Source organism: Desmodus rotundus, chromosome 2, assembly GCF_022682495.2.
Source record: "Desmodus rotundus isolate HL8 chromosome 2, HLdesRot8A.1, whole genome shotgun sequence".
In the NCBI taxonomy this organism is placed as follows: Eukaryota; Metazoa; Chordata; class Mammalia; order Chiroptera; family Phyllostomidae; genus Desmodus; species Desmodus rotundus.
The window spans coordinates 153,664,549-153,691,925 of NC_071388.1; the positions used below are offsets into that span (position 1 = coordinate 153,664,549).

General features: G+C 39.6%; 1 protein-coding gene across 1 annotated transcript in view; it reads left to right on the forward strand.

Annotated features, from left to right (window-relative positions):
- Positions 1–25,596, forward strand: part of CSRNP3 (cysteine and serine rich nuclear protein 3) — a 185,192-nt gene extending 159,596 nt beyond the window's left edge. Inside the window, exons 5-7 of the mRNA XM_045187352.2 lie at positions 4,577–4,836; positions 19,335–19,631; positions 20,984–25,596. Coding sequence (XP_045043287.2) covers positions 4,577–4,836; positions 19,335–19,631; positions 20,984–22,039 — 1,613 coding nt within the window. The 3' untranslated portion in view covers positions 22,040–25,596. The remainder of the gene's footprint in view (positions 1–4,576; positions 4,837–19,334; positions 19,632–20,983) is intronic.
- The last annotated feature ends 1,781 nt before the right edge of the window (positions 25,597–27,377 follow it).

Sequence of the window (27,377 nt, forward strand, 5' to 3'; positions counted from 1 at the left end):
CCAAATGTACATTTACTAATCATTTGATATTTTCCTTTTGTGCATAATGCATAGGAAAGAGAAGTATATTGTTGACTTTAGACCCAAATAGTAGAATTAATATTTTCCACAATTTAGCCCCTGTTTAATATCAGATTGGATCATGAACTCTTAATTTCCATGTGCCAAATTTAGTGCCAAAATACTTAGCTTTGCTTATTGCTGTCTGCCTTTCCAGTTATGCCAGGGCATCACTGATAGTTGTGGGCACAAAAAGGAACAGGTCTGCACTGAGGGTGCCTGGCACGCTGTGCCAGCGTGAGCTCCAGGGTGGCTGCACTGTGGCGGAATCAATGGTCTGGAACCTGGTCTTCGACCTGACAGGCCCAGACGCACGATGGTCCCTGTACAGGCAGAGGAGGCAGTTTCGGATGACGTGATACACACTAACCACATTCACTAATGGCTAAAGTATAAATTTAAAACACATTTGATTATTTTTAGTAAGAAATAAAATGAATGAGTCAAGTCATTAGTCTTATTGACTTGAAAGTGTATTCCAATTTATACGAACAGATTGGCTTATGAGTGTGGAAATGGAGCAAAATCAGCCAAATTTTCATAGAGCTTGATGTAAGTCAACTCTGATACCCCGATATCCTCCTCCCCTCTGTGGGGTCAGAGTATTCCAAATATTGGTGTCATCAGAACACTGGCCCTGGAAACACAATGGTCCCATTTCTAGTTTGGGCTTCTATTTTTAACTCACTGTCCATGAATTTGCTACATAATTTATGATACAGATTATTTTATTTTATCTAATTAAATTCATACCCTGGCAGTGTGAATGAGTCAGTTTCCTAATTTTCTTTTGCATTCATCTCTAAAGCATTTTGGGGGAGTATAACTTCTACAGATAAACTAATATCAGTCACTCTATGCAATTTATTTTTTAACTCATAAAGATCAACGTTATCTCCATAACATGTGATAATTTTACAGTAACACCAGTGTGCCCTAATGTGGGAACCGTAATGGTGTTCCCAAGAGCTGTGTCCTAGGCAGTACATATAAAGTACTATTGCATTAGATACTTCTGCCTCAGGGCGGGGAGGTGGGTAACTATGAATGGGATAAAAGAAAAGGGTCAGAAAGACACAGACACAAAAATAGTAGTATTGTGCATGAAAACAGACTAATTATTCTTTAGAGCAATGATGAGACACACTTTCTCCTCCCTCTTTTTTCTTGTTCTTGATCTCAGAACAGTAAACTGAACACTAACTAAACTCTCTGGAGACACAAAGTTGAGTTCAATCATTCTGCAAAGGGCACAAATTACTAGATAGTTACATCGGGGAGGTTTTCGATTCCCTAAGGCAGATGTGTTGAGTGAATTTGTCTGTTTTTCCCAGGCTTGAAGAACACAGGATCTTTTTTTATGACTTCATTTTGTAATGTTAGTCAAATTGGGGCCTGGGGGGGAGAAGATAGCCCAGAAAGACCATTCTACTGTTCCAATTCAATCAGAAGGTGGCTCCTAAGGTTGGTCGTACAGTTTTCAAAGCCTTCCTTCTAAAAATATTTTGTAGACTTTTCAGTTATTCTTTTGGCAGTGCTATTTATAATATGCAAATGCTAAAACAAGCATAAGCATAGGTTTGACTTTGCAAACCCTTGTGCAGCAGGAAGCAGAACAAATCCTAGCACAATTTGATGATGTTAGCAATGCCAGGAGCCCAGGTGAAGGGCCCCTGCTCTGCTATTAGAAAAGCCTCCCTAAAATGACTTTTCGAGAAAGGATAATCTGGTTTTTTAGGAAACAGTGGTGCAACACATTCATGCAGAAGGTTGAAGAGTTGTTCTTCTAATCTAAAAATATAGGTACAAGATCTAAATAAATTTTTAAGAAGGAAATTTGTCTAGAGTACTGTGAATTGTCTGAGAAGAAATATGTAATAAAATTGTCAGAGGTGTTTACAATAATTATCTTAAATTAGTACATTAATTTTCTTCTTATCTGTAAATGTGAGGCCTTGAAAGATAATGGCTTAAGGACATCATTTTTATGACATCAAGGGTATAAAGATTGAAGGTTATCACCCAAAAACCAGAGAAGCTCTAGCCTGCTGTAAGGGTTGACAGATGAGGTTGTCAGATTACTTAGGCAGATTGTGGAATTTTTCTTTCTATGGTGATCTTTCACATTTTTTTATAAATTCTTCTCTTTTTTGAGATGATTTAAACATACAGTTATGAAGCAGATCAGAGCTTTTAAATCAAAGTTGAAAACTGTCGCTGCCACCAGAAGTACATGTTGCAGTGACCATACACATAAATATTATAAATGGGAGAATTATGTACACTTTTGAAAGCATTTGCTTTCCAGCAATCTCCTCAGGAGAAGTATAACAGTAGGGAGGAGGGGAAGTTGAGAAAGGTAAATTCTTGCCCAAATGTCATATTTCTCTCACTCTGTATTCTTCTGAGTCTGTTCATTCTGTCGGAGCTTCTCGTCACTGGAAATGAAAGTTTCATGGTCATGGATCACCATCTGGTTTATTCACCAGTGTATCCAATCATCTAGAAAGTGCCTGGCACATAGTAGGCCCTTGGTTTGTACTTACTGAATAAATAAATCTATGAAATGAGATCAACGATAGCCGCCTCTCTGTACTTGGATTGAGTATTTTATGGGGCAGGGTGGGAAAGGAGAAAATAAAACCTTGAGCTCACTTGGAAAAAGATTCTTATAAAAATCCAAAGTGATATTGTAGTCTCTCTTTTTTTCATTGCTTATACAACCTTACAAATCAAAATCATCTTCAGAGACAGTAGCAGTTAGCATCTCTCAGCTTCGTGCAGCTCCCTTAGAGTGGCTTCAGCGCTCGCTGTGACATGATGTTTGACGTCCTAGGCTCCAGAATAACAAATCCCAGCTTCATCACTGATTATATGACCTTAGCCATGTGATTTAACCTTTGATGACTTGGTTTCCTCAAAATGGAGGCATGGGTAATATCAACCTAAGGAGTTGTACGGATAAAATTAGATAATTTGTGTGAAGTCCTTTGCATAATACAGAACTTGGAAAGTACTCCATAAATGTTAGTTTATATTATTTTTTGCTATCCAAGGATTTCTTCTCAGTTTATTGTTTCTTCTTATTTGTTTTTCTATTTGAGCATGTGTATTATTTTCCTAGGGCTCCTGTAACAAAATGCCACCAACTCAGTGGCTTAGAACAACAGAAATGTCTTGTCTCACAGTTAGTTCTGAAGAGTAGAAGATCAGAGTCAAAATTGGCTGGGCCGTGCTCCCTGTGAAAGTTGTAAGGGAAGAATCTTTCCTGGCCGTTTCCAGTTTCTGGTAGCCCCAGACGTTCCTCGGCTCTGGCAGCATAATCCCCATCTCTAGCCATCTTCACACAGACTTCTCCCTTGCTCTTTACATCAGCCTGCTGTGCACGTCTGTGTCCAAATGTTCCCTTTGTACACGGACACCAGGCATATTAGATTAAGACCCACCCTACAGAAATCGCTTTAACTGGATCACCTCTGTAAAGACCATATTCGCCTATAAGGTTACATTCTGGGGTGTTGAGGGTGAGAGCGTCAACATATTTTGGGGGTAGGTGAGCACAATTCAACCATAACAGCATGATTCTCTATACTTCTCTTCAATTCTTTGTATCTCTCCTTACCCAGTGGAGAAACATCATATAATATAGCACCAGACTGGGAGCTTTTAGGTTTAAGATTAGTTTTGCCACTAACTACGCTGAAAGAAATCCCTCATATTCTGCAAGCCTGGGTCACTTCACTATAAAATAAGAGGGCTGGGCTAGATGATATCTAGCATGTCTCTCAACTCTAAAAGGCCCTGGTTATAATATGCGACTTTCTTTCCATCAACTACAGTGTGTATCTCCACCCTCCATGATGCTCTGTGTACGTTGATGTTCCCGTAACTAATTATAAAATACCCCATGGCATTTTCAATGGTCTCAATGCACACTTGATTAAAATCCCACTGTCCATAATGCTAGTTAGAGAGATTCATATCAAATAAAACCTTTTTTTAGATTTAGATTGTAAAAATATCTAAACAGTGCCAGTGAACCTTTTTTGTGATTTTTTTTTTTGCTTTTTGGAGTTTTCTAAAATTTTTCAATAGACACATATTTTATGCCAAGTGCCTTCAATATAAAAATAAGATCCAAAATATGAAGGTTTGTCGTGTGTGTCTTTTCTAATTGTAGTATGATACAACTTATTTGAAAGCCATAAAACCAAAACGTCAGGGGTTAGGGGAAATGAAAAATCAAATTCTGCTACTGATTCATAGACTCCTGGCAACTTTCCTAAATGTTTGTTTAGACTGCAGCTATTTATAGGACTTAAAAGTCTCCTACACCCCAACTAGAGAAAGATTGAAAGAAAAGAAAGAGAAATCTGCTAACTCTGAGATAATGACATTGCTTGTGTCTCCCTGTCAGAAACAATTAAGTAAAGATTCAGGTGGCAGTTTCTAATTCTTCCCTTCATCTAAAAATCGCTGCCCTAGGTCTTCACGGTATCGTTTCTTTCTCTTTCAGCTTCCTCCATTCTGAAAAGGGAGAAGCGGCTGAGGACCAAGAATGTGCATTTCAGTTGTGTCACCGTGTACTACTTCACGAGGAGACAAGGCTTCACGAGCGTGCCCAGCCAAGGGGGCAGCACCCTGGGCATGTCCAGCCGCCACAACAGCGTGCGCCAGTACACTCTCGGCGAATTTGCCAGAGAGCAGGAGAGGCTCCACCGGGAGATGTTACGAGAGCACCTCAGGGAGGAAAAACTAAACTCTTTAAAGCTAAAGGTAAACTACATTTGAAACTCACTCTTTGCAAAACCCCACCTCCTTTCTTCAATTTGGTTGCGTTAACCATTTTCATATTTATATTCACAAGCCAAACTGGGTGTTTTACACAATGGACTGCCCACAGAGGCTTTTTTTTTTTTAAAGCAAAAACAGTATAGTGTCTTCTCTGAAAGCAATGTGGAAAATTTCCTAATTTTGTTTATTCATAATTCACTCTATAAATGTGTGTTATTGAGCAATGCTAGGTTGTAGAAGTGGTGCTTGGACTAGGGCTAACTGGTATCAAAATAGATATGATCCCTTTTCTCCCAGAACTTACCTATTAATAGGAAAGAAAAATATTAATCATGTAGACAAAGAAAGATCACAGCTTCATTAAGCAATATGAAGGAGAGCTGCAAAGTGCCCTGACAGTGTATAACGGAATTGGTGTGCTCCGAGGGTCAAAGGAGGTTTCCTCCAGGGAATGACAACTGACCTGAAATCTGAGCAGAGAGCGAGGTGGTAAGGCTTGGCAAGATTGGTTCAGGCGGCAGGAAGCACAGTGAGCACACAGAGGCTGGTGTGGCTGCAGCAGAGGCAGAAAGATTGGAGTGACATGCAGGAGTTGGGATAGGGCTTTGTAGATCATGTTAAAGCATTTCTTTTCTCTCTTCATCCTAAGGCCATCAGAAATAATCCAAGAGTTTTCAGCATGGGATTGAGTGGTGGGATAATGGGATCTGGTTCGTGCTATGGCATGAGAATAGTTTTGGAGTAGAAAGAGCCACGTTGTGGTGGGAAGTGGGGGGTGGCATGTGGAGTTAGAACCAGGTAAGAGGCTATTGCAATAGCCCGGGAAAGAGATAATGACAAGTTAGATTAGACTGATGGTAGGGGAGATGAAAAGGGATGGACAGGGGGAGAAATTTAGGAAGTAAAATCAACAGTGCTTGATAATGGGTCGATTTGGAAGGAAAAGAATGACTCCTAAATTTCTGGCTTACAAAAGTGAATGGGTTGTGGATGATGATAGTACCTTTGTCTACGACACGGATATGACAGGGCATGCAGGAGGAAGTGCAGCTTGGGGCTGGGGGTGTTTGGGACGGGTAGATGACGAGATCTTTTTGGACGTACTGATTTTCAGAGGATCTTGAGGTTTTAAAGAGATGTCCGGGAGTTGTCCAGGTAGATAACCTGTTCTTCTGCCATATTAGAGATTAAGTTGAGAGAAACACAGCTCAGAACACTTCTTTCATCAACCAATGGCACTTTTTATATTCACAGAGATTCATCATCCTATTGTTTTATAGGAAATGCTCTCCCATCATTATCTAATGACAAAAAAAAATCTTTCCAGGTCATCCAGAGGACTGAATATAAAGGGCTACTCATTAAATAGCTGAAGCACCGTAAGCATACCTTTGTTACCTGCACCTTTAGTTTCCAGTATAAAGTCGGTTGGCAGAAGTGTCAAGTGTATTTCAAAATACCTTGTTTCCATGCATTTTGCAGTGTATGTATGTGCCTTGCTCCAACTTGCAGAAGTCAGTTATTTACATTAAGCTGGACACGATCAACCAAGAGCACGTTTCACATTTCCTTTGGAGGCATTTTTGACAGATTTCCTTGAAATTCCCTTAAGATTTTTTGGTAGCAATCCACTGCTATTGGTGTTGTTGGTCATGATTGCCTTGCTTATAGCTTAAATTAATAATAATTTTCAGATTTGCTTCTGAAACCTACCCTCTGCCTTTCTGATGCACCGCAAACCAGCAATGCCCCTACCCAAAGAGAGAAGTCACCCTTCAAACTCAGATATTGGAGGAACGGTAGTAATCACTGCCATTCATTCGGTGATTTTTATTTGCCGGGCATTTTATAAATGTTATTTAATTTTATCCTAACAAAGACCTGGTGGAATAGGTACATTATGAGACTGTGTGTACAACTAAAGATAAAGAAGCATAGAGATATTATACTGCTGACTCACTAACAGAAAACTGGTTATATTACCTCATTACTCCCTCTTCTAAAATTAATTGATTATCCCCTATAGGCGTTGGGAAAGACAATCTGTGTACCTACAGGGAGTCGTCCCTATCTGAGGTTTAGTACTGTGTGCAGTAGTTTGTAACAGCTGGGGAACTATAATTCCATCTGAAGACCAGAAGATTTATCGCGGTGAACTTTGAAGCACATTTTACATGTGATAAATATTAGGGGGAGCCACACAATGCAGGCAGGAACCTCCCTCCACATCAGGCAGTGATATATTCTGTTACTATAATTTGTATTCAGCTACTTATACACCTTTTTTTAAACACGCTGAAGAAGAAAGGAAGCAAAAATAGCAGTCTATTATTGATTCATCTTTTTCATCGTGCTTAGTGTTGCAAGTTGGGAAGGCAATCATCCCAGTGGGTGTCATGTCTAGGTTTGTCATTGATAAGTGCAGAAGTGAAAATATGCAGCTTTCTCTTTTGGTGAAGATATAAACAAAAATTATTTGGATAGCATAGCTTCTTCCAAATGAATACCAAGCAAGACAATACTGGGATTCTAAGGTGATCGGATCTTAGCCTCACTGTACTGCAAGTATTCAGAAACCTGCATCACATGGACCTGATAAAAGATCACAACAATACAGCAATGTGAACCAGTTTCCTCCAAAAAAAAAAAGCCTAAGGAGAATTAATGGAAGAAAACTTATATTTATAAAACATATATGTGTATTATTTATATATACAGGGTCTGTCTGGAAAATGTCTACCATTGTTAATATAACAAGAATGGTTTGTGTGATGTGGATGTAACCTGGCAGCCAAGGAGAGTGGATTGGAATGTGCATGTGTGAACAATGATGACTTCACTGTAGTAATCATTTGGGGTGGTAGATGCCATTGAGTGAGCATGTGTACTGTGTGGTCATTGTATTCAAAATGACTGAGCGAGTAGAATGAATCTGCATCAAGTTTTACATTAAGCTTGAACATTCCTCCATGGAAACTATTTGGATGATTCAAAAGGCCACAGCTGTGGGCAACTGGTGATTGGCAGCTTCATAACGGCAACGCACTCACTCATGCATCACGTCTCATGCAGAGTGTTTTGGCGTTTTGGCAAAACATCAAATCACTCAGATGATTCAGCTCCCGTACAGCCCAGATTTGGTGCCCTATGACTTCTGGCTTCTCCCAAAATTAAAATCACCTTTGAAAGGGAAGGGATTTCAGACCAACCATCAATGAGATTCAGTAAAATACGATGGGGTAGCTGGTGGCAAGTCCAACAAAGGATTTTGCAGAGTGTTTTGCACAGTGGAAGAGGTGCTGGGAGAGCTGTGTGAGGTCCCAAGGTGCCTACTTTAAATGTGACTGAGGTGGCATTGTCCTACCTAAAATGTTTCTTATATCTTGTATCTTTAATAAATGTCTCTATTTTTTTCACAATACATTGCTGGATACTTTTCAGACAGAATATATATATATATATATATATATATATATATATATACACACACACACATATATATAGACTATAGAGAGTGAGAGACTATATATATGTACATATAGACCATATATATATACCTACTCATACATACATATATATTATTTTTATTGTATTTTTCCCATTACCATTTATTCCCCCTATAACCTCTTTCACCTCTACCCACCTCCCATCCTTCTGCAATTTCCACACTGTTCTCCATGTCCATGAGTCCTTTCTTTCTTTTTCTTTTTTGCTTAGTCCTTTATGTTGTAATTCATCTAGTATATTAACATTAATGGTTTTTGAAATACTGATTCTACTGGTACGAGGTTTAGATAACAAAAATCTACAATTAGCTGTCCAAAAATTTCACTCTGATACTTGAAATTTTCATACTTTTAATATGAATAGCATTTGTTTTGAAATATAAACTCCTCTGAGGTAAGTAGCAAAATAAACAACTACATTGATTTTACTACTTTCATTGGGGCAGCAGGAAGGTCACCAGCACGGAAAGGAGCCCAAAGAGGAAAGCCAGGATTGCTGAAAACACACTTTGCCACTTTAGTTTTGCCAGGAGGAAGTCCTCTATGAGAGGCGATAAAGAGAAGGCAGCATCTCACAAGACAAATCCTTTCCAAAGCCCTCACTATGGAGACCAGAAAAAAACACCACGGGAAATTCACTGGGCTTGGAACTGGGTAGTTCCCCTCCTACTTATTTGAGAACCGGCAGCCCAAAAAGAATAGAGAAGTTTCTGTTTTCACTGTGACTCCGTGTCTTTCTAGGGTGTCCTCCGGGTTCCAAACAGAGCACCCAGTGTATACAATGGCACTTCTTCCAGTGGGGCCTCAAGGCGGAAAGTTAGTGAAAAGATATATACACACTTCCTGATGTTTTTTATCATAAGTATTTTGAGAACAAAGTAAGAATAGAAACTAATTATTCATTGTAAAATGTCTTATTTAGTAATTCATCTCTTAAATTATGAGATAGATAGATTGAAGAAAAAATATGTACAATTAGATTGTAGAACAAACTTATTTTTATTTTGGAGTTTCAAGTGCATCCTTGTCGTTGGAGATGTTGGTGTTCCAAACATTGTCTAAAAACAATGGATGAAGAAAACTGAATAAAATACATGTTCCTAAAAGAATAACTACCTTTAGATTTCTAAATTACGGAGCATAGTTCTTTTTTTCTGTCAAGCCCATTCAAATCTGTCATACTCTTCACAGCAATCAAGGCAGTCACCTTAATACTATACTCTATTCCAAATTAAGTGCTTAGATTTCATCCTCTGCACCGCACTGTGGAACAATTACATTAGCCTTTATTCGCATTTCACACGGATCTGTAAAATGCATTAGGCAGCCATTTGTACATTTCAAAGCGCCTTGGCTTTGCGATTGCCTCTGGGTTATATCTTACTGGATTCTACTACCTTGTTCTAGGGAATTGAATTTAGCTTTCACAGCTTCGACTGGCCTCTTTTTCTCAATGTTTTTTCAACCTTAATTATTGTTCTTCTCCTTTCTGAGATCAAGGTATCTTCAATCTGCTATCATTTCCAATGGCTTTCCAGGACACTCTTTGCAATTTCTTGGTCATGTGTTTCTTGAAGAATACTTGGATGTTTGCACTTTTTCCTCATAAAAAGAGTTGCCAGGTGGTAATTCTACCTTTAATCATCAACCTTGAAAAAGTCTCCATCTAAATCTTCTTCACCCCAAATTTTACATTTCTGATTGTGTTTTATTCATTTAGTGACTTACCCATGCAACATCACAGTTCTCCATTTTCACCCCAGCCACATCCCCTTGTATCCCTTCGACAGTTCTGTGATTTAACTAACCTTAAGGTAAAGATCCTAAATGCCTGAGGAGATATAAGGGATTGGGGCTTGTGAGAGATGGTAGACACAGGCTATTATCTCAAACCTATACTTTCCAAATTTTTGGATGTGCTTTTCAACTATTTCCCCATCCTACAGCTCTTTACTGAATGGTGTAAAGTCTACTGTCATGGTATTTTTTAACACCACTTCTCCCTACAGACCTTCTCTGTTAAACACCATAGAGATTACTGAAGAGCTTACTCACTGCCTTTGCTTTGAGAATACAACCCCAAATGGAGGCCTGGTCCAACACCAGATGGGAAACTAATATCCCAAGTGTTTGCCATGTCACACGCACAACCTATTTTGACACGGACAGAGAAAATGTGCTTAACCAACGTGACGGAGACCGAGAGACTGGCCGTCGGCCCTGGGCAAATGAAGTATGCTTAAGAATATGTTCTTTCATAATATTTCTGGTATTTTAATTGAAATGGAACAATTAAGCATATATGATAAAATCTTTACATGCTTCATATGCAGTAAACCTTGATCTTCTAGTCTGAAACCAGCTGAGCTGACTCTGCCGGCTAAAATGCGGGGTGCATCCAGTGGTGCACGAGAGCCAGGTTGCAGAGGTGCTCACTGAAGTGTGTTGGGCACAGCACATATCTCCCCAATGGTAGCTTAAAATCTGCCATGATGGGGGACTGCGTACTCTGTGGGACTTGACAAACACATCAGTTAGACCCCCTTTTTTTTAAGAGAAAGATCCAGCTGTTAAATATTTACCGGCACGCTGTTGGATTTATTTGACTTATTAGCCACTGCTAAAGGAAGCACTGTTTGTCTAAACCAGAAGGGAAGATAAAGGAATGTATGAAAAGTTTATGGGTCTTATGTGTTGATATTATTATTCTTTCTGGTGACTTTCGTGGTGATGTGTAAGCCACGCACTCATTGAAAATTCTGATTGTTAAAATTCTTATAAGATGACAAAAGAACTAAACATACCCGGTTCACTGAGGCGTAATTAAATTGGTTCCAGTTTGCCACCTGCAATTAACAACTAGTGAACTGAAGAATTATATTGTAAGATTTGACTGAGTAGCCAAATGATATGGATGTTTTCCTTTTATTTACCAGAGACCTTAGTGACTAGGTCATCTGTCCAACTTATACCATGAAACCAGGAATTCCTTTGATCAAATACTTACTGGTCTATCCAGCCACCTAACTGCAATATCTGGAGACTCTGCTTTTTGAGACAGCCCATTCCATTTGTGCAGTTTTAATTGTTAGAAAGTGGTTCTTTACATGGACCAACCTGCTACCATCTAATTATACCTTTTGACATTAATTCTGCCCTCTAGATACATAGAATAAATTTTGTCCCTATTCATCACACCTTCAGGGTTCAAAAACAGTGTTGAAGCCCTGGCTGGTGTGGCTCAGTAGATTGAGTGCACGTCTGCAAACCAACAGGTCACCAGTTCGATTCCTGGTCAGGGCACATGCCTGGGTTGCGGGCCAGGTCCCCTGTTGGGGGCATGTGAGAGGCAACCAAATGATGTTTCTCTAGCACATTGATGTTCCTCTCCCTCTCCTTGTCCTTCCTTTCCCCTCTCTCTAAAAAATAAAATAAAAATAAAATGTTTAAAAAAGGCAGTGCTGATGGACATGCAAATGTATTTGACAATAGGTTATATGGGTTCCATGTGTTTCTGATCTACAGGATTAAACATCCCCAGGTCTTTTCACTAATCTTCCTAGAGCATGGTTTTCAGACACTTTATTGCCCTGGTTACCTTCCTCTGGATATAATGCTGGATATTTATGTCCATCTCAAAATATGGTACTGGGTCCAGACTTGGTACTCCAGGTGGAATCTGTCCAGCATATAGGAATGTTCCATTATCCTGCCCCAAGCTGTTGCTGTCCTATGCATGGATATACACTAAAGTCACTGTAGATTTCAGGAACTTGATTGATTTGTTTGTTCACATTACGCTGGTAGTAAGTAAAAGAAAGCAAACAAGAAACAAGCAGCCAAACAAAACCCAGATAAGGCAGGTGTGAATTACTACATATGAGTAAATTGAACTTTGTAATCTCTCCGGGGCAAGAATCCTCTCTAGTACTGGACATGGTATACAGACAGTGATCAATAAAGTTTTGGGGTTTTTTTTTAATTTAAATAAACCTTAGCTTGTCATTTGAAGATGCAACTAAATTTGCCTCCTAGGTATTCATCCAAGACAAGATTTTAAAACTATACCTCCCATTACAAGGCCAAGTTCTGGATATCCTCTCAGAGTAGTGATCCTCAGGGGGAAAAGGGAGCTTCGCCTTCGCCACCGCCCCCCACCCAGCCTCCGTCGAGACTCATTGCCAGGCCAGGCACTGCTGTGTCGGGTGTACATGAGCCACATCCCTCATTCCCACCTCCCTGGCGATGCCAAAGAGCTCAGCATCACTGTTTTTAGACACATTTTCAACTGTTCGGATAACTGAAAATCTGTGTGTCCATCTATCTCCTCATTATTCATCTCACATTCCTTTGTTCCATGTGCAAGCCATGAGGAATTCTGTCTGAGAATCTCAGGGCTAGATCAGTGGTTTCCAGTTGTGTTCCGTGAGGTCAGGGCTGTGTGCACCACACTCTCTCCTTTATCTGTTATCTGGCTTTTATATTTCATATTTATATGTTAAGGTTCTACGTGGACTCTAACTTGATATATGGCCATTCTCTGCTGAGCCCAAGCAATACTCTAATAGTCACTCCTGTCTTTTTCAGGTGCATAGGGACCATCAGAATATTATCTAGAATTAGCTTTAAAAAAAAAAATTCACTCTCATTGTGATTATTTTTTGATTTCTTTCTCCATGACTTTTGACAGATATTAGACAGCTTTTTCATTGCTGTGCAACAAATTCCCTGGGTCTGGGGATTCTTACATAAAACAGTTGAGTGCTCTTTCACTGTCTCCACCTCTTCTTTACATTAAATCCTTCCTAACATATCTATCCACCTGTTACTGGTTTGAAGGCTTTTGTCCTTGATAGGACTATAAAATCAGAATACAAAGGAGGTAATTCTGCTTTTTGCCTTTATATCTGCCCTTCCATTTAATTTGTCTATCATTTCCTCCCAGTTAATTCTGTAATTTACACATGTATTTTGTTGTACTTGACCATGCTACATCATATTTATTAACTGGTCATCTCCCTAGCAGACTGGAGGTGCCTTAGATGACAGAGCTGTCATGCATATGTAAACTGTAATACCTAGTATAGAATGGTGATTCTAATACCTAGTGTGGTGATTGGAGGGTCATCTCATACACCAAAAGGTTGTGGGTTCGAGCCCCAGCTGGGGTGCATACCTGAAGTCAACCGATTGATGTCTCTCTCGCACTCTCTCTCTCTCTCCACCCACCCACCCTTCCTCTCTCTCTAAAATCAATAAACATATCTTCAGGTGAGGATTTTTAAAAAGAATATTCATTAAAAATATTTATTAATCAATTACTTTGGGGGTTGCAATTAACAAGGTGCTGAGGATACAGTGGTGAGCAAAACATATGTGGTCTCTATTCTCATTGTGTTCCCATTACAATGGGAAATACATACATGAATCCAATCACCAAAGCTAATATATGATTACAAAATTAGGCAACATACTATGCTGACTAAATGCGGGCCAGGGCTTATGTGTAAAAGTCAGCTGAGAAAATCGAGAGGAACACACTAGTTAGACAGTGGTAGCTGTCAGTTGGGCCGGCTTCTTCCGGCGGCTCTTATTGGCAAGGCCATCTTCATGTGCCCACAAATTAAGTAACCAAAAGAAACACTAATTTGGTGAGGTGGTCATATCTTCAGCTCACTTCCTGTCTTCTTTGCCCTGAGCTCTTTTTCTCTGTGTCTGAATCATATTTTTCATTTCTGAATGAGCTAATTGTAAGGGAGCTTGCATTGCACGTTGTCTCCTGCCTCATAACACTGAGACGAGCCCTGGGAGTTTGGCTGCAACCTTGTCCTTCCTCGCAAACAGGTGTTCTGTTACTCTAAGGGTTTTCGCTCCACACTGGCCTTGCAATCCTTGCTCAAGCTTTGGCATCAAATAGTCCTGATTCTCAGTACATCCACTGATTGGCTATGTAGCTGGATAGACTTTGGCTAATTATCTTCTCAGGACTCAAATTTTCTCTTCTATTAAAAAAATACTTCACAAGATTGTTTTCAAACTAGATGAGGTAGTTTATATAAAGCATGGAGCTCAGTGCCAGGTTTTCAGTATATGGTAGGTTGGGTCATTCTCAACATTATCGTCATCACAATAGGCAGTGGTGTCTGTGAAGTTAAATTATTTTTTCACATTCTTATTTTCATTATGATTTTCACATGTGCTAATACCTTTATAACAACTAGGAGATTTTATTAATGAGTACTTTTTAACTGTTAAAAATACATGTTTTTATTTTATTTTTAGCATTTTAGTCATTCCATGTTTTCAGTATTATTTCTCTCTCATAATCATTTTGCATTATTTTCACTTAATTCACCAAAGATTGCCTTGCATTGAAATTCATAGTGGAATTCATCCATTGCGTGATATGAGAAAAAAGATTGAAAGTTTGTTTTCACTTGAGCCTCTCTTGTACTTGACCCAGAAGAGTTTCAGCATCACCTCACTGATTCTGACAGTAATGTGTCCCATCCTTCAAGTGTATTTACATGCACAAAGATTTTACTTTGTTGACCTTTGGAAACTGCTTACTCATACTTATCAGTACGTGTCAGACAAATTTGGGAAACTAAGATATTTCCATTCTATCTGTTTTTAAAATATTAGTCTTTTCCTTTGTAGAGTGAGTCTGGACAAATTTACGCAGTCCCGTGTTAAATATCATCATTGACAAAATAAGCACACACACACACAGAGGCCAGAGCCCATGACCTTGAGATCCTTCCAATACAATATAAATAAATGTACACATATATAGAATAGGTATGTAATACAGCAAAGATCATTGAATTAAATTATGAATTGTTCTTATCACCTGTAAGATGGTTAAGGCAGTGGAACAGGGGAGCTACTCCCTGAAGGCCTGCTCTTTACATGCTTTTTATTCTTTGCTTATGGACCAATGCAAGAAGAGATCCCATACAAGTCCAGTCATCTGGATAAACTGGAGGCCAGTGGATGCCTCGTGCTGGGGGCTTTGAAATACTTGTTGCTCAGTGTGGAATCCCTTCTGCCTCCACCAGTGCATCTGACTGCTGCTCCATCTTCAGAGCTGAGCTTAGATGTGAATGTCTTTCCTCCTCACCCCACCCCCAGCCTCACCTTTAGGTGCCCCTTCTCCATATTCCCAAATGCCCTGTGTTTACCCTCAGCTAGGGAATCCTTATGAACTGGATTGAAATTTACTTGATTTCTCATCTCTTTACTCCAGTCCCTTGAGCTCAAGGCTTGTGGCTTGGGCACTGATACACCTAATGCCTAGTACAACATAAGCACAACAGACTATTCAGTATGTATTAAATATAGCAAAACAGTGTGCGTATGTAATTATCATGGCAGTTAAGGGCATGAGTTGTAGAGTCAGATATCCAGGTTGTAACTTAGTGCATGTCCTCATGTTTGCAATCTTAGGCAAGTAGTTTAGCATTCCTATGCCTCGGTTTCCTCATCAGTTAAATGGATATAATGATAATGTGTAATCTCATGAGATTTTTTGTAATGCTAAATGAGTTAATGCAGGTAAAGTCTTCAGAACAGTGCCAGGCACACAAGTCCAAAACTGTTACTAATATTATTCTTGACCTACATCTGCTTTTCCCATTTCTCTTTCACCCCCATCTCCAACCTCTGTTTTTTCCCAAACATGCGTTCACAGGAGTAAAAGCAGATTTGAGGGCCAAGATGACTTGGCCATCTCCTTAAACACCATGTTTTGGCAAGCTTTCTTTGAGCTATTAGGAAGACAGCATTATGCGAAGCAAAGAGTACTGAACTAGAAATAGGCCAAGTGCCAGGTTGCCTTCCAAAATATCTGTCTCAAAAGAGAGCATTCCTTTGAATGTGCTGGTTACTCTGGATGCTTTTATTTTATAAACAGAAGAGTTTTTTTAGACACATTGTGTTGTCTTTCACGTTAGAGTCCCTCAGCACTACATTAGGTACTGTCAGAAACTTGGAATCTATCTGTGAGATAGAGGGGAAAGCACAGTAAAATAGGGGTGAGAGAATCCAAGCATGTTTTGGAGCAGTCACAATTAATCTGATCCTCGTTAATGCATAAAGTAAGGAGGCTGCATCTGATGCACTAAAGTCTGAAAATTCAGTGGATCTGTTTTGAGATAGGGTAAAGACATCGAAAGGCACCACTCATGTCAAAAGAAAAATCGTGTGATATATAACGAAATATTATTCAGCCACGAGAAGGAAGACTATCGTGCCATTTGCAACACAGATGGACCTTGAGGGCATTATGCTAAGTGAAATACGTCAGGCAGAAAAAGACAAACACTGCATGGTTTCACTTATAGGAGGCATCGAAAACAGCAGAACTTGCAGAAATCGAGGGTAAAGTGGTGATTACCAGAGGCTGGAATTAGTTCTGGACATCTGCCTTACAGCAGGGCGATTACGGTATTATGTACTTCGAAGTTGCTAAGAGAAGTCTTAACTCTTCTCACCACACACACACACACACACACACACACACACACACACCCCAGGGTAACTATGGGATGTTTTCCTATAATGCTAATCCTTATGCAACATATGTGTATCAAATCAACTCGTTCTACACCTTAAACTTACACGATGTTATATGTCAATTATTTTTCAATAAAGTTGAAAGGGAAAGAAGAAAAATGTAAAAAATGAATATTCTCATGAGGATGGGTCATGGAGTGAAGGAGTCAGCAAAAGGAGATGAGGCCACCTCAGAAGACTCCCAGTCTCTTTGCAGTAGATCTTGAGGGCGCAACAGATGTTGTAATTAAGTATGTGAGAATAAGAGATGTGGATTTTATTTCAAAGGGCACTTGTATTTGGAATAAGAAGCATCTATAGTTTATTTGAGTGCAATTTTTAAAAAAATTCTTAGGTTCCAGTTGGTTATTCATGATGCCCTAAATATTTTTATGTTTTTAAGTGTTTGCTAAAACTTTGTGTGTTTTTTCTTGTTGTTGACTTTTAGATTTCATGTATTGTCTGATAGCAACCACTTTTTAAAAACAAATCAAATGCTGCTGATATCAAATGGAGTTTTTTGTGACGTTAGCACTTACACAAGGGAGAATAAATACTGTAGAACGTGGAGATTAAGTAAGAAGGACATATTGAAATGAATCATGCTAACCGAGGCAGAGGCGTTCTACCTGTGCCATGGAGTCTGAACCTTGATGCGGGTCACCTAGGCAAGCCAAGACTTAAAGAAAATAAATCTCAGTGCCAGAGGTGACAAGACGGGAAAGGGAACTTCCTGGTTGTTAATGCAGCTTTTCCTATCACAGAGAACTGAGTAGATGTTAGGCAGTTACACACTTGAATTCCTTAGCAAATCAGATCTTTGCAGATGGAAGGATGCCTCTGTTTACAAATAAGAATTAAGAAATAAGAATGAACACAAATGGTAACAGCAACCAACCAAAGCAACATCCTAATAGTGGATATTCCAAAAACATGAAAACAGTTTAACCAATACCTTTATAAAGAAATGCCAAGGAAGGAAATAAATTGCAGATCAAACCAAGAAACAAAACCTAATAAAGGGGAATACACACCTTTGTAAGAACACAGATTTAAGCTCTGAGATATTCAAAATACAATTTAGCAGCTTTTGAAAATGCTAATCTCAGGGACCTTTTGGAATATATTTTAATACACACTTGCTATTGTGTCGTTTCCTCTACTTGAGGGCAGAGGCCAGTTTTCTATTTGTTTTTCAGTACACTCAGAGTAATGCAGTTTGCGATTTCAGATCTATAATTAATGTTTTTATCTAAATTCTTATCTCAACGTTTCTATGAAGTTGAGAGAATGGTATCTGATGTCACCAGAGTATTTTAACTGTGTAGTGACTGAGCCATTGTTAAGATCAAAAAGCATGGTACTAATTACAATTAATGACATTTATGAATAACCTGAAAAATTAAGGAATCAAAAAAGCTTCTGTATTTAGAGCTTTTTTGAATAATCCCTTACAGAGTTTTGGCATTTGGTCCTGTGCTACTCCTCAGAATACATTTCTTGCTCTTATTCAGAAAAAAAGTCTCTTTCTCAATGCTCCTTTATGAAAGAAACAATAGGTGGTGGTATAACAGTTTGAAGTGAAATACTGATTCAGGGTTTACTGATGGATGAAATTAATTTAGAAAAGAAATATAAATAGAAGCAGAATAGGTATGGGTATATAGTTGTCCACATGAGCTATAATGAGCAAAGTATTGCTTTGGGGACAGGCCCGTGTGAACTCCTTTGAGGGCTGAGTTGATTGTTTCATTGGCCCACTGGCAAGATCCTCCCAGCACTGCCCTCTGCTCCTTGTCTTACCGAGAGCACACTGACCTGACTGATGGCTTCATATCAAGCCCTCGTTCTTGGAATGTTCTGTAGGGCAACTGTGTTTGTAATAATCCCAATAGCACAATGCGGCACAACTTTACTCCCTACTACATGGTTTTGCTGGATACCAAAAGGCAGGGTGGTTATTTCAAGGACAACGCGTTTGCTGATTTAGGTGACATGGGCTCCCACTAAGATGCTATCAACTCTGAACAAGGACACATTTATTCCAACATCAGAGCTGCCCATCACGAACTGAGTCTAAAAATAGCTTTCACTGATGGGCACCTGTGACCTTTGGTCTTTTTCACATTGCACTGGCTAAAACCTCTACCAACCCTCGCTGTAACATTAGGAGGTTAAGAGAGCCAATTAACAGTCTTCCGTTACCAGTGCATTTAAAAGCCTATCATTTTGATGCCTTCATTTTCCTCACTGTGACTTCTTCAAAGAGAAAAATAAATGAAAATGATGTGACCCACAAACACATATTGATTATGGGGACATGATGTTGTAGAATAGTTTTATTCTTACCAACTATAAAAGTAAGGATGTGGGACCCTGCGCATGCAAAGTCCTTAACTTGCTGCTTTGTATTTCTAGATGACCAAGAATGGCACGGTGGAATCCGAAGAAGCTGGCACTCTGACAGTGGATGACATTTCTGACGATGATATTGACTTAGACAACACAGAGGTGGACGAGTACTTCTTCCTACAACCCCTGCCGACAAAAAAAAGAAGAGCATTGCTGCGGGCCTCTGGAGTGAAAAAGATTGACGTGGAAGAAAAGCATGAGCTGCGAGCCATCCGCCTATCGCGAGAGGACTGTGGCTGTGACTGCCGTGTGTTCTGTGATCCAGAAACGTGCACCTGCAGCCTGGCAGGCATCAAGTGTCAGGTAAGGATTTGCCTTTCAGGGGATCCAAAGACAAGAGTGGCTACACCATCCTCTAAAGACGCAGTTGTTTTACATGTAACAAAATGTCCAACGTGTAGAAGAAAACTTGGGGTGAGGCAAGACATTATTAAAAACCAGTTTAAAAACTAGGTGTCATTATTTTAGGTAGAAGCCTGGCCTTTTTAAGAAGGAGAGCCCCTCAGGCAGGCAGAAGAGAACAGTTCTCATCAGCTGAACAGCTAGCTGTTTGAAGTAGATTCACAGAAAAAGGATTCCAGAGTAAGAAAACAGCTACAGATTCTGGTCTTGACATCTGCTACTACTTTTTATTGGGACCAGAATGATTGTGCGAGAATCTGCCTTCTCCTCTTAGCACAGGAAATTCCCCATGTTTGGATAAGGTGGCCAGTGGGGCAAGTTCTTTCCAATTGCTTATGCCCTACTCTGCATACAGGTTGATTGGAGGAATGAGTACCCTTGGATTGCCCAGAATTCTACATATCACTTGACTCAAACATTCAGTCCAGCAATGCTGGCCGAATCTCACTACTCTATTTAGAGACTCCAGTCACTCAATTTTAAGATGTTGATTATAGAAGCATCACCTTTACTCCAGAAGCTTGTAGTCTAATGGAGTGGGGAGGGGAAGGAGGAAGCCGGGACCTAAACGCGTGAGTCCACCAGATAAAGTCATGAATGCGCATGCCCATCACAGCCCTGCAGTGCACATCATGCACTGTGGGCAAGGATCCGAAAGAACAAGAAGGCAAAGCAGTAAGAGTGAGTTATCAGGCTACATGATATCAAGTGGTATCAGTCTGCACACCTTGGACAGAGATGTTCATTTTATGATAAAGGAAAAAGGAGATGGCTAATATGGGGAATGTCATATAATTTAGATTAAAAATAGCAGCTGGAGATGAAGCAGTACGTTTGTTTGCTTAAAACTGGGTGTGTGAGCTGGCATGCATCACAAGGTAAGTGAGCCTGGGGAAAGGACAGAAGCATTGAAAAAAGGGAGCAAAGTTAATAGATGAAGAGATGCACAGAAAGGGAGTCCGGAGGAAGAAGTAAAGAAAGCACAGGAGGGGTCAGCACACCAAAAATATACACCATATTTTTAGTGTATTACTGTATCTCACTTTTATTTTGAACATAGGTTTCAAAACTAGGTTGACTCATGTTTTAAGCTTTCACTTTCCCTTTTCATTTTTATTTGCATTTTTATTTTCATTTGTAATGGGCAAAGTGGAATTAAGTAATCCCAGATTCAAAGGGGTTGCTGAAAGGTACTGGATTTATATTTGGTTTATAAGAGTTCCATGGGGCTAATCTGTGTCCTTCCTTCCAAGGTGGATCGAATGTCTTTCCCATGTGGCTGCACTAAAGAAGGATGTAGTAACACAGCAGGTAGAATTGAATTTAATCCTATCCGTGTCCGGACTCACTTTTTGCACACAATAATGAAACTTGAACTGGAGAAAAACCGAGAGCAGCAAATCCCCACGCTGAACGGCTGCCATGGTGAGATAAGTGCTCACAGTAGTTCCATGGGCCCTGTTGCTCACTCCGTAGAATATTCTATTGCAGACAATTTTGAGATTGAAACTGACCCCCAGGCTGCGGTGCTGCACTTGCAGTCTGCTGAGGAATTAGATTGCCAAGGAGAGGAGGAGGAAGAGGAGGAGGAGGATGGGAGTAGCTTCTGCAGTGGAGTCACCGATTCTAGCACACAGAGCTTGGCACCTAGTGAGTCAGATGAGGAGGAGGAAGAGGAAGAGGAGGAAGAGGAAGAGGAGGATGATGATGATGAGAAAGGGGACAGTTTTGTGGAAGGCTTGGGTACACATGCCGAAGTTGTCCCTCTTCCTTCTGTCCTTTGTTATTCTGATGGCACCGCCGTTCACGAAAGCCACACGAAAAATGCTTCTTTTTATGCCAACTCTTCAACTCTGTATTACCAAATAGACAGCCACATTCCCGGAGCTCCCAACCAGATCTCTGAGAACTATGCCGAAAGAGAGACTGTCAAAAATGGTACCCTCTCGCTGGTGCCTTACACCATGACCCCGGAGCAGTTCGTTGACTATGCCCGACAAGCGGAAGAGGCCTACGGCACGTCCCATTATCCAGCTGCCAACCCCTCTGTCATCGTTTGCTGCTCCTCTTCGGAAAATGACAGTGGTGTGCCCTGCAATAGCTTATATCCCGAACACAGGTCCAATCATCCTCAAATGGAATTTCACTCATACTTGAAAGGCCCCTCCCAGGAAGGGTTTGTCTCTACATTGCATGGTGACAGTCACATTTCAGAGCACTCTGCTGAAAATTCTTTGAGCCTCGCAGAAAAGAGCAGATTGCATGAAGAGTGCATCACATCACCTGTGGTCGAGACTGTCCCTGTCTAGGAGCTTAAGTTATTCTCGGACCAGCTCTTCTATTTAAACCATTGTATTTAATTGGATTTCCTGGGCTCATGGTTGTGTAAACTGAGGACCAAGAAAACTTGGGCTGAATCTTCCAGACTGTATTTTGTTTTCTCCTTTCTAGCTGCGTGTCTGTGGCATTGCACAAATACAGTCTCTATGGGGATTTTAAAAGATTTCAGACTGTTTTGATAGAAAATGCTAATTTTAAAAAAGCATATCTCACAATTGCCTACCTGTCAAACTGTGTGAAACCTGCCAAGTTGTGTAGATCAGAGCTCCAAGTTTTGGATTATCGGGCCTGTGCAAAATTGTTAACTAAGACTGGGAAATAATAAGATTTAGAGTCCTACTTTTCGATATTATCCGAAGATGATGGTGACTTTTTAAATGTAAAAGTAATTATTGTAAGAAAAAAATTTAATCGTTCCATGTGAATTTTATTTATGGTAGTTAGAAGTCATGTTTTGATGAAAATGAACAGCAGCATGTTCTTTTAAGCTGAAGACGCATAGTTAGGACCACTGAGCATGCCCCCATGGATTGCATCTGGAATCCATTCACGTTTTTATGATCATAACTGATCAGATTTGCAAATACTTTCTTAAGGGTGAAATAGGCCTATTTTTGCTATTTTGGACAAATAAATGAATCTATATGTGCAGGTCCTTACACAGTTTTCTCTAAAGTTAAGAGTTAGGACAATCCTTTGGTGAGGGTCTAGTTCATTGCCCTCCTTCAGTTGACTCCAGAGATGGAGGTAGAAGGAATTGCCTTTCTTTTTTAAACAGCATCATCTCGGTTCTTAGCTCGGACAGCACCTTCAAACTCTACTCCCCTACATCAAAATGCACTTTAGTGCCCCTTCATGGTAAATTGTGAGGGGTGGGGACTGAGAACTCTTTGAGATGAAAAATTTAAAAAAAAATTTTTTTAATCTGTAACTATTATAAGGTTCATATAATTAATCCAGAGGAATCATCCAGTGATACTTTATGAAGGAAAAATGACCTGTTTTCCTTCGCCACTCTGAAGACCTAACTCGGTAAGAGCAGAGGAGGCTGAGGAACGTGGACGAGACACAGTCTCAGCAACCAGCCTTTTCTACAGCGGGATCAATCCATCGCTACAAAATGAGTGTATAATGAGATTTCCATTTAGCGACCAGCTGATTGAAGGGGGGGCCTCTACCCAAACATTCAACTAGGCCTTACTTTTCTGAAGCATTTTGATTTATCTTGCCTGGGACATTTAGCAGAACAGTCCAGAATGCATTGAATACTTTCTAATTACCTCACGTTCTCTTGTTAAAGGGGACAGATAGAAACAAAACATGCACTCCCCACCTTTAGGTTATCTGCACTTGGTTTGTCGGAGGACTTCTAAGTTCCCGTGTTCCTGTAAATTAATTTAGGTAACTAAATAGTGTGCTTTATCTTCCTTTTTCAATACAGTATGACTATGCTAAACCTTGTTTCCTATTTTTGACCTGTTGTTATATCATTTCACATTTTATGCCTCTTTGAAATGTGGACATGCCTTGCTATTCAGTGACTGCATTGCTACTTATTTTTTATGTTTTTTAGACTTGGGTGTTTAGCAACATGGATATAAATATATCGTGGACTTCAGTTCCTTAAAAAAATACTATATTCTTTAACTGAACTTAGAAATGATTGATCTAAAGGAAGTCCTCCATGGGAAAAGTTTCTACTAAAACTTGACTTGGGGAAAATGTGTTTACGTGGCAGCTCTCCCACTGTGCATGTGTTCCTGCCCTTCTCTACCCCAGCACTGGGCCAAATTTACTATCACCATTACTATTAACATGAAAGGATCTGTGGGCTGGTCCTTACGGAGGCAGCAATAATGAGGGCAGGGACATTCCTGTTGAAAGATAAGCCCTTTGGGCTAATCAGATTGGGGTTTTGCTCAAATCTCAGTAGTATATCTGGTGGTGTCTACAAAGTTACAGTTTTTAGTGCTTGATCTCCAAAAAATTCCCCCCTACCAACACAATCTAAAGAGCACAGGCCCAAAGAGAAAATGACGAAAGGCTGTTGTTCTTTATTCGAGCACGGAAAAGGATCACGTGTGCCATATTTCCTGGACCGTTACAAACAGTTGAAGTATTTACAAGTGAAGCGCGTAGCTTCTTCTTGGAACACAGAGCATGGCAGAGTGGAGAAGAGGTGGCTCTGGTTGGGGCAGAGTTGATGGGTAGAATGTCAGTCCAATTTCTGAAAGGACAGGTATTTAGTTCAGCTCAGCTTCATTTTCCAAAGAAGGCTGACTCCTACTTGTTTATGTTTGGCCGGTCTCTGCTTTGTAGCTTCATTTCCTAAAAGATGCTTAACCCAGAAACAAACAGACAGACAGACAAAAACCCCAGAGCTTATGTCCCCATCTGTCCAACTAGGGATAAAAGTCACTGCTGCACGGCAACATTAACCTTCCCACCAAGACAGCTTCCATTCCAAAGTTTCATACACCTAACCTGACCCCTAAACACCTCCCACAAGCTGCATACACAGGTTACCTGTTAAAACATGCCCATATACCACACACACACATAAACACACACACAAACAGATGTATACCACTCACTGGAGAATGACAGATTTTTACGCAATGGCCAATAATAAGTACTGAATTTTTCCTACCTTAGAATCTGGTTCGGTTTTATGACCTAAAAATGTGGTCTAGAAGAGTATAATTTTTAAAGCCATAGTTTGAAAATATTGGGTCAAGGTTGCAAATAACACTAATGGTGGAATCATTTCATTGTTATTTCCTTTCCCAGAAAAACTGAGAAAGCACAGTGTTCCATCTGACTTTGTTCTCCCCGTTAATAGGTCTTCTATTCAGCAAATACTGCCCACATGCCAGGAAAGTGCTACAGTTTTTCTCAGCTTTTTAAAATGGGGATCGAGCTAGATGCAGCCAGTCGGGACACTTAAGATCTTTATACCAAGACACAATAACCTGGCCTGCTGCTCTTGCAGTGCCCGCCGTAGTGTATCTAACCAAATTATGGTCTTTTTTTGACACACAACTCTTTAGTTATTCACTGTCAACGGCAAAGCTTCCTGCTTTGGTCCCTGTTGTTTTAGCACCAGCCCTCTACCTTTTATTGGAGCTTAATTCCCAGTTAGAACCCAGGCCAAATTGATTTGCAAGTCAAGAGGCTGGAACAATGTGCATTTCCTTTGTCATTCTAGGTTTCCTTTGGGAAAAAGAAGTCAATGAAAGAGATTTACTTAAGGTCCCGCCACCCCCCTCCCCACCTTCTTCTTATTGATTTTTAAGACAAAAGTAAAATCTGTTTGTCTCATGTTTTTTGGTTAATTGAATAATATAGTTACAGTTTGAAAGGTAATTTTTTTATTTGTGGTGAAACTATATTTTTCCTATTGTGCCAGCCGCACATAAAATGTGGAATTAATATTTATTAGAATGATAAAATCTTGACAATTATATATAACTCAGCAATAAACAACCATGAGTTACAAATTAATCAAGAAGCAAAGAGATTATAAGTGATTATGTTCTTTAAAATTTTACATTCAGATGACTTCTGAACAAAATTCTGGTTTGGTTATCATTAAACAGAAAATATGATTTTTTGATATATTTGATATATTCTGGTTCTTTGATTAAACTTCTGATATTGTTGTACAAGTTTATAACCTTTGGTTGTAGTATCTAGAATTTATTAAGTAACAATTCTTTCTGCCAACAAACATTTATTGAACACCAACTATGTTAGAGGAACTGTCCTAGGTGGTAAAAATGGGGGGGCACTCAAAGTTCTAAGGGACTATGAGGATGAAGAGTGGCATGAAATAATCGAGCCTCATTATAATCCTTTTAACTTGTGGTTTTATAAAGTGATATTAGAAAGTGTGACATCAATTCTTGTCTAACTATGTACAAACTGCAGCTAAAAAGATACTTCTTTTTTTTCTACATTAATGTGACTTCCTATATCCTCCTTCTTTCCTCTGCCCCTATCTGAAATTTATGAATTAAATCTGGACCCAGCTAGAATAACTGAATCTAATGAAAAAGAGATTTTTCAGCTAGTTGCTTCTTCAGTGTGAGACCTATATAAGTGATGCTAAATTTATACCAGCCGTCTCCTACCAGACAGTTTCAAAGGCGGGTTGACTCATGCATGACCCAGGAAACATTTCAGGAAACCTTTGAAACAACAATGGGGAACACAATCACTCTTCTATTTATAAACAGCCTATCAAAGTAGCAAAACCCTAGTTCCAAGTTTCAAAGGCATTGCCTTGCAGCCTGTAGACCACAGAAGAGGTCATTCTGCCCTCTCACTTAGCTGGGGTTACAAACCATCAAATTAGCAGGTGGAAAATTGACATCCTCAGAAGTCAACAGGAGACTGCCTGTTTAAAAGGTGGCACAAAGCCTTCCATTTCTTCAAATATGACTTAATCTTTCTCTTTCAAATGGCATCTGCTCCTTATTCTCTCACAGAGAGTTCAGAGTGTCATTATTGTGGTTGGTGTATAAAATAAACCAACCTTAAAAGGAAAGTCCTGGCATGTTTTCAAAGGCAAGATTTTACTGTCATTGAAACCGGAGCTCTTTAGATCCTTACCACAACCGATGACAAAAGTTTAAAGTCTTAATCACTCTTAGTTCTAACACAAATTTGTGACTACTGGTGACATTATTCTTCTTTCTGAGATGTGCTCACTTGGGCTAGAGTAACTTAAATGCCTAAGCCTAACGCTCCAGCTTTGCACAAATAGCACAACTTCTCAGATGTTTTCTGTAGTGTTAAATAATTTAATTGACTAAATTGAACTGAGTATCTGCAATTTGAAACCTCACTAGAATTATAGAAGTGTCAGGGTGGGGTGAGGGTGGTCTATAAGCTTAAAAAGTGACAGTGTCTTCCTTGGAACCATTAAGTTTCAGCAGCACTGCAAAACTAAAATTTTATTATAGGAGGAAATAGTAGATTCACAAGTGGCAGCCCAGACGCTAGAAGAGGCAGTTACGGCTTGGACACTCTCACAGCCCTGCGGGCGCTCACCGTGGTCTGCCCGCTGCTGCAGCAGTCACCCCTTACTATCGAAAAATCACGTGACGCTTAAAACAATGAAAACAGCTGTAACAAGCTGAAACAAACTGTTATTAACATTTAAACCCAATTTATATCACAATGATTGATAGACTGTTGTCAGAAGTAATAAATATGGAATTAAAGGAGCTCTTTAATATTTACCTGCCAGTCTGTGTATTCAATGTGACTCTTTAAAAAAAAAAACAGTCACTCCTAAGTTTC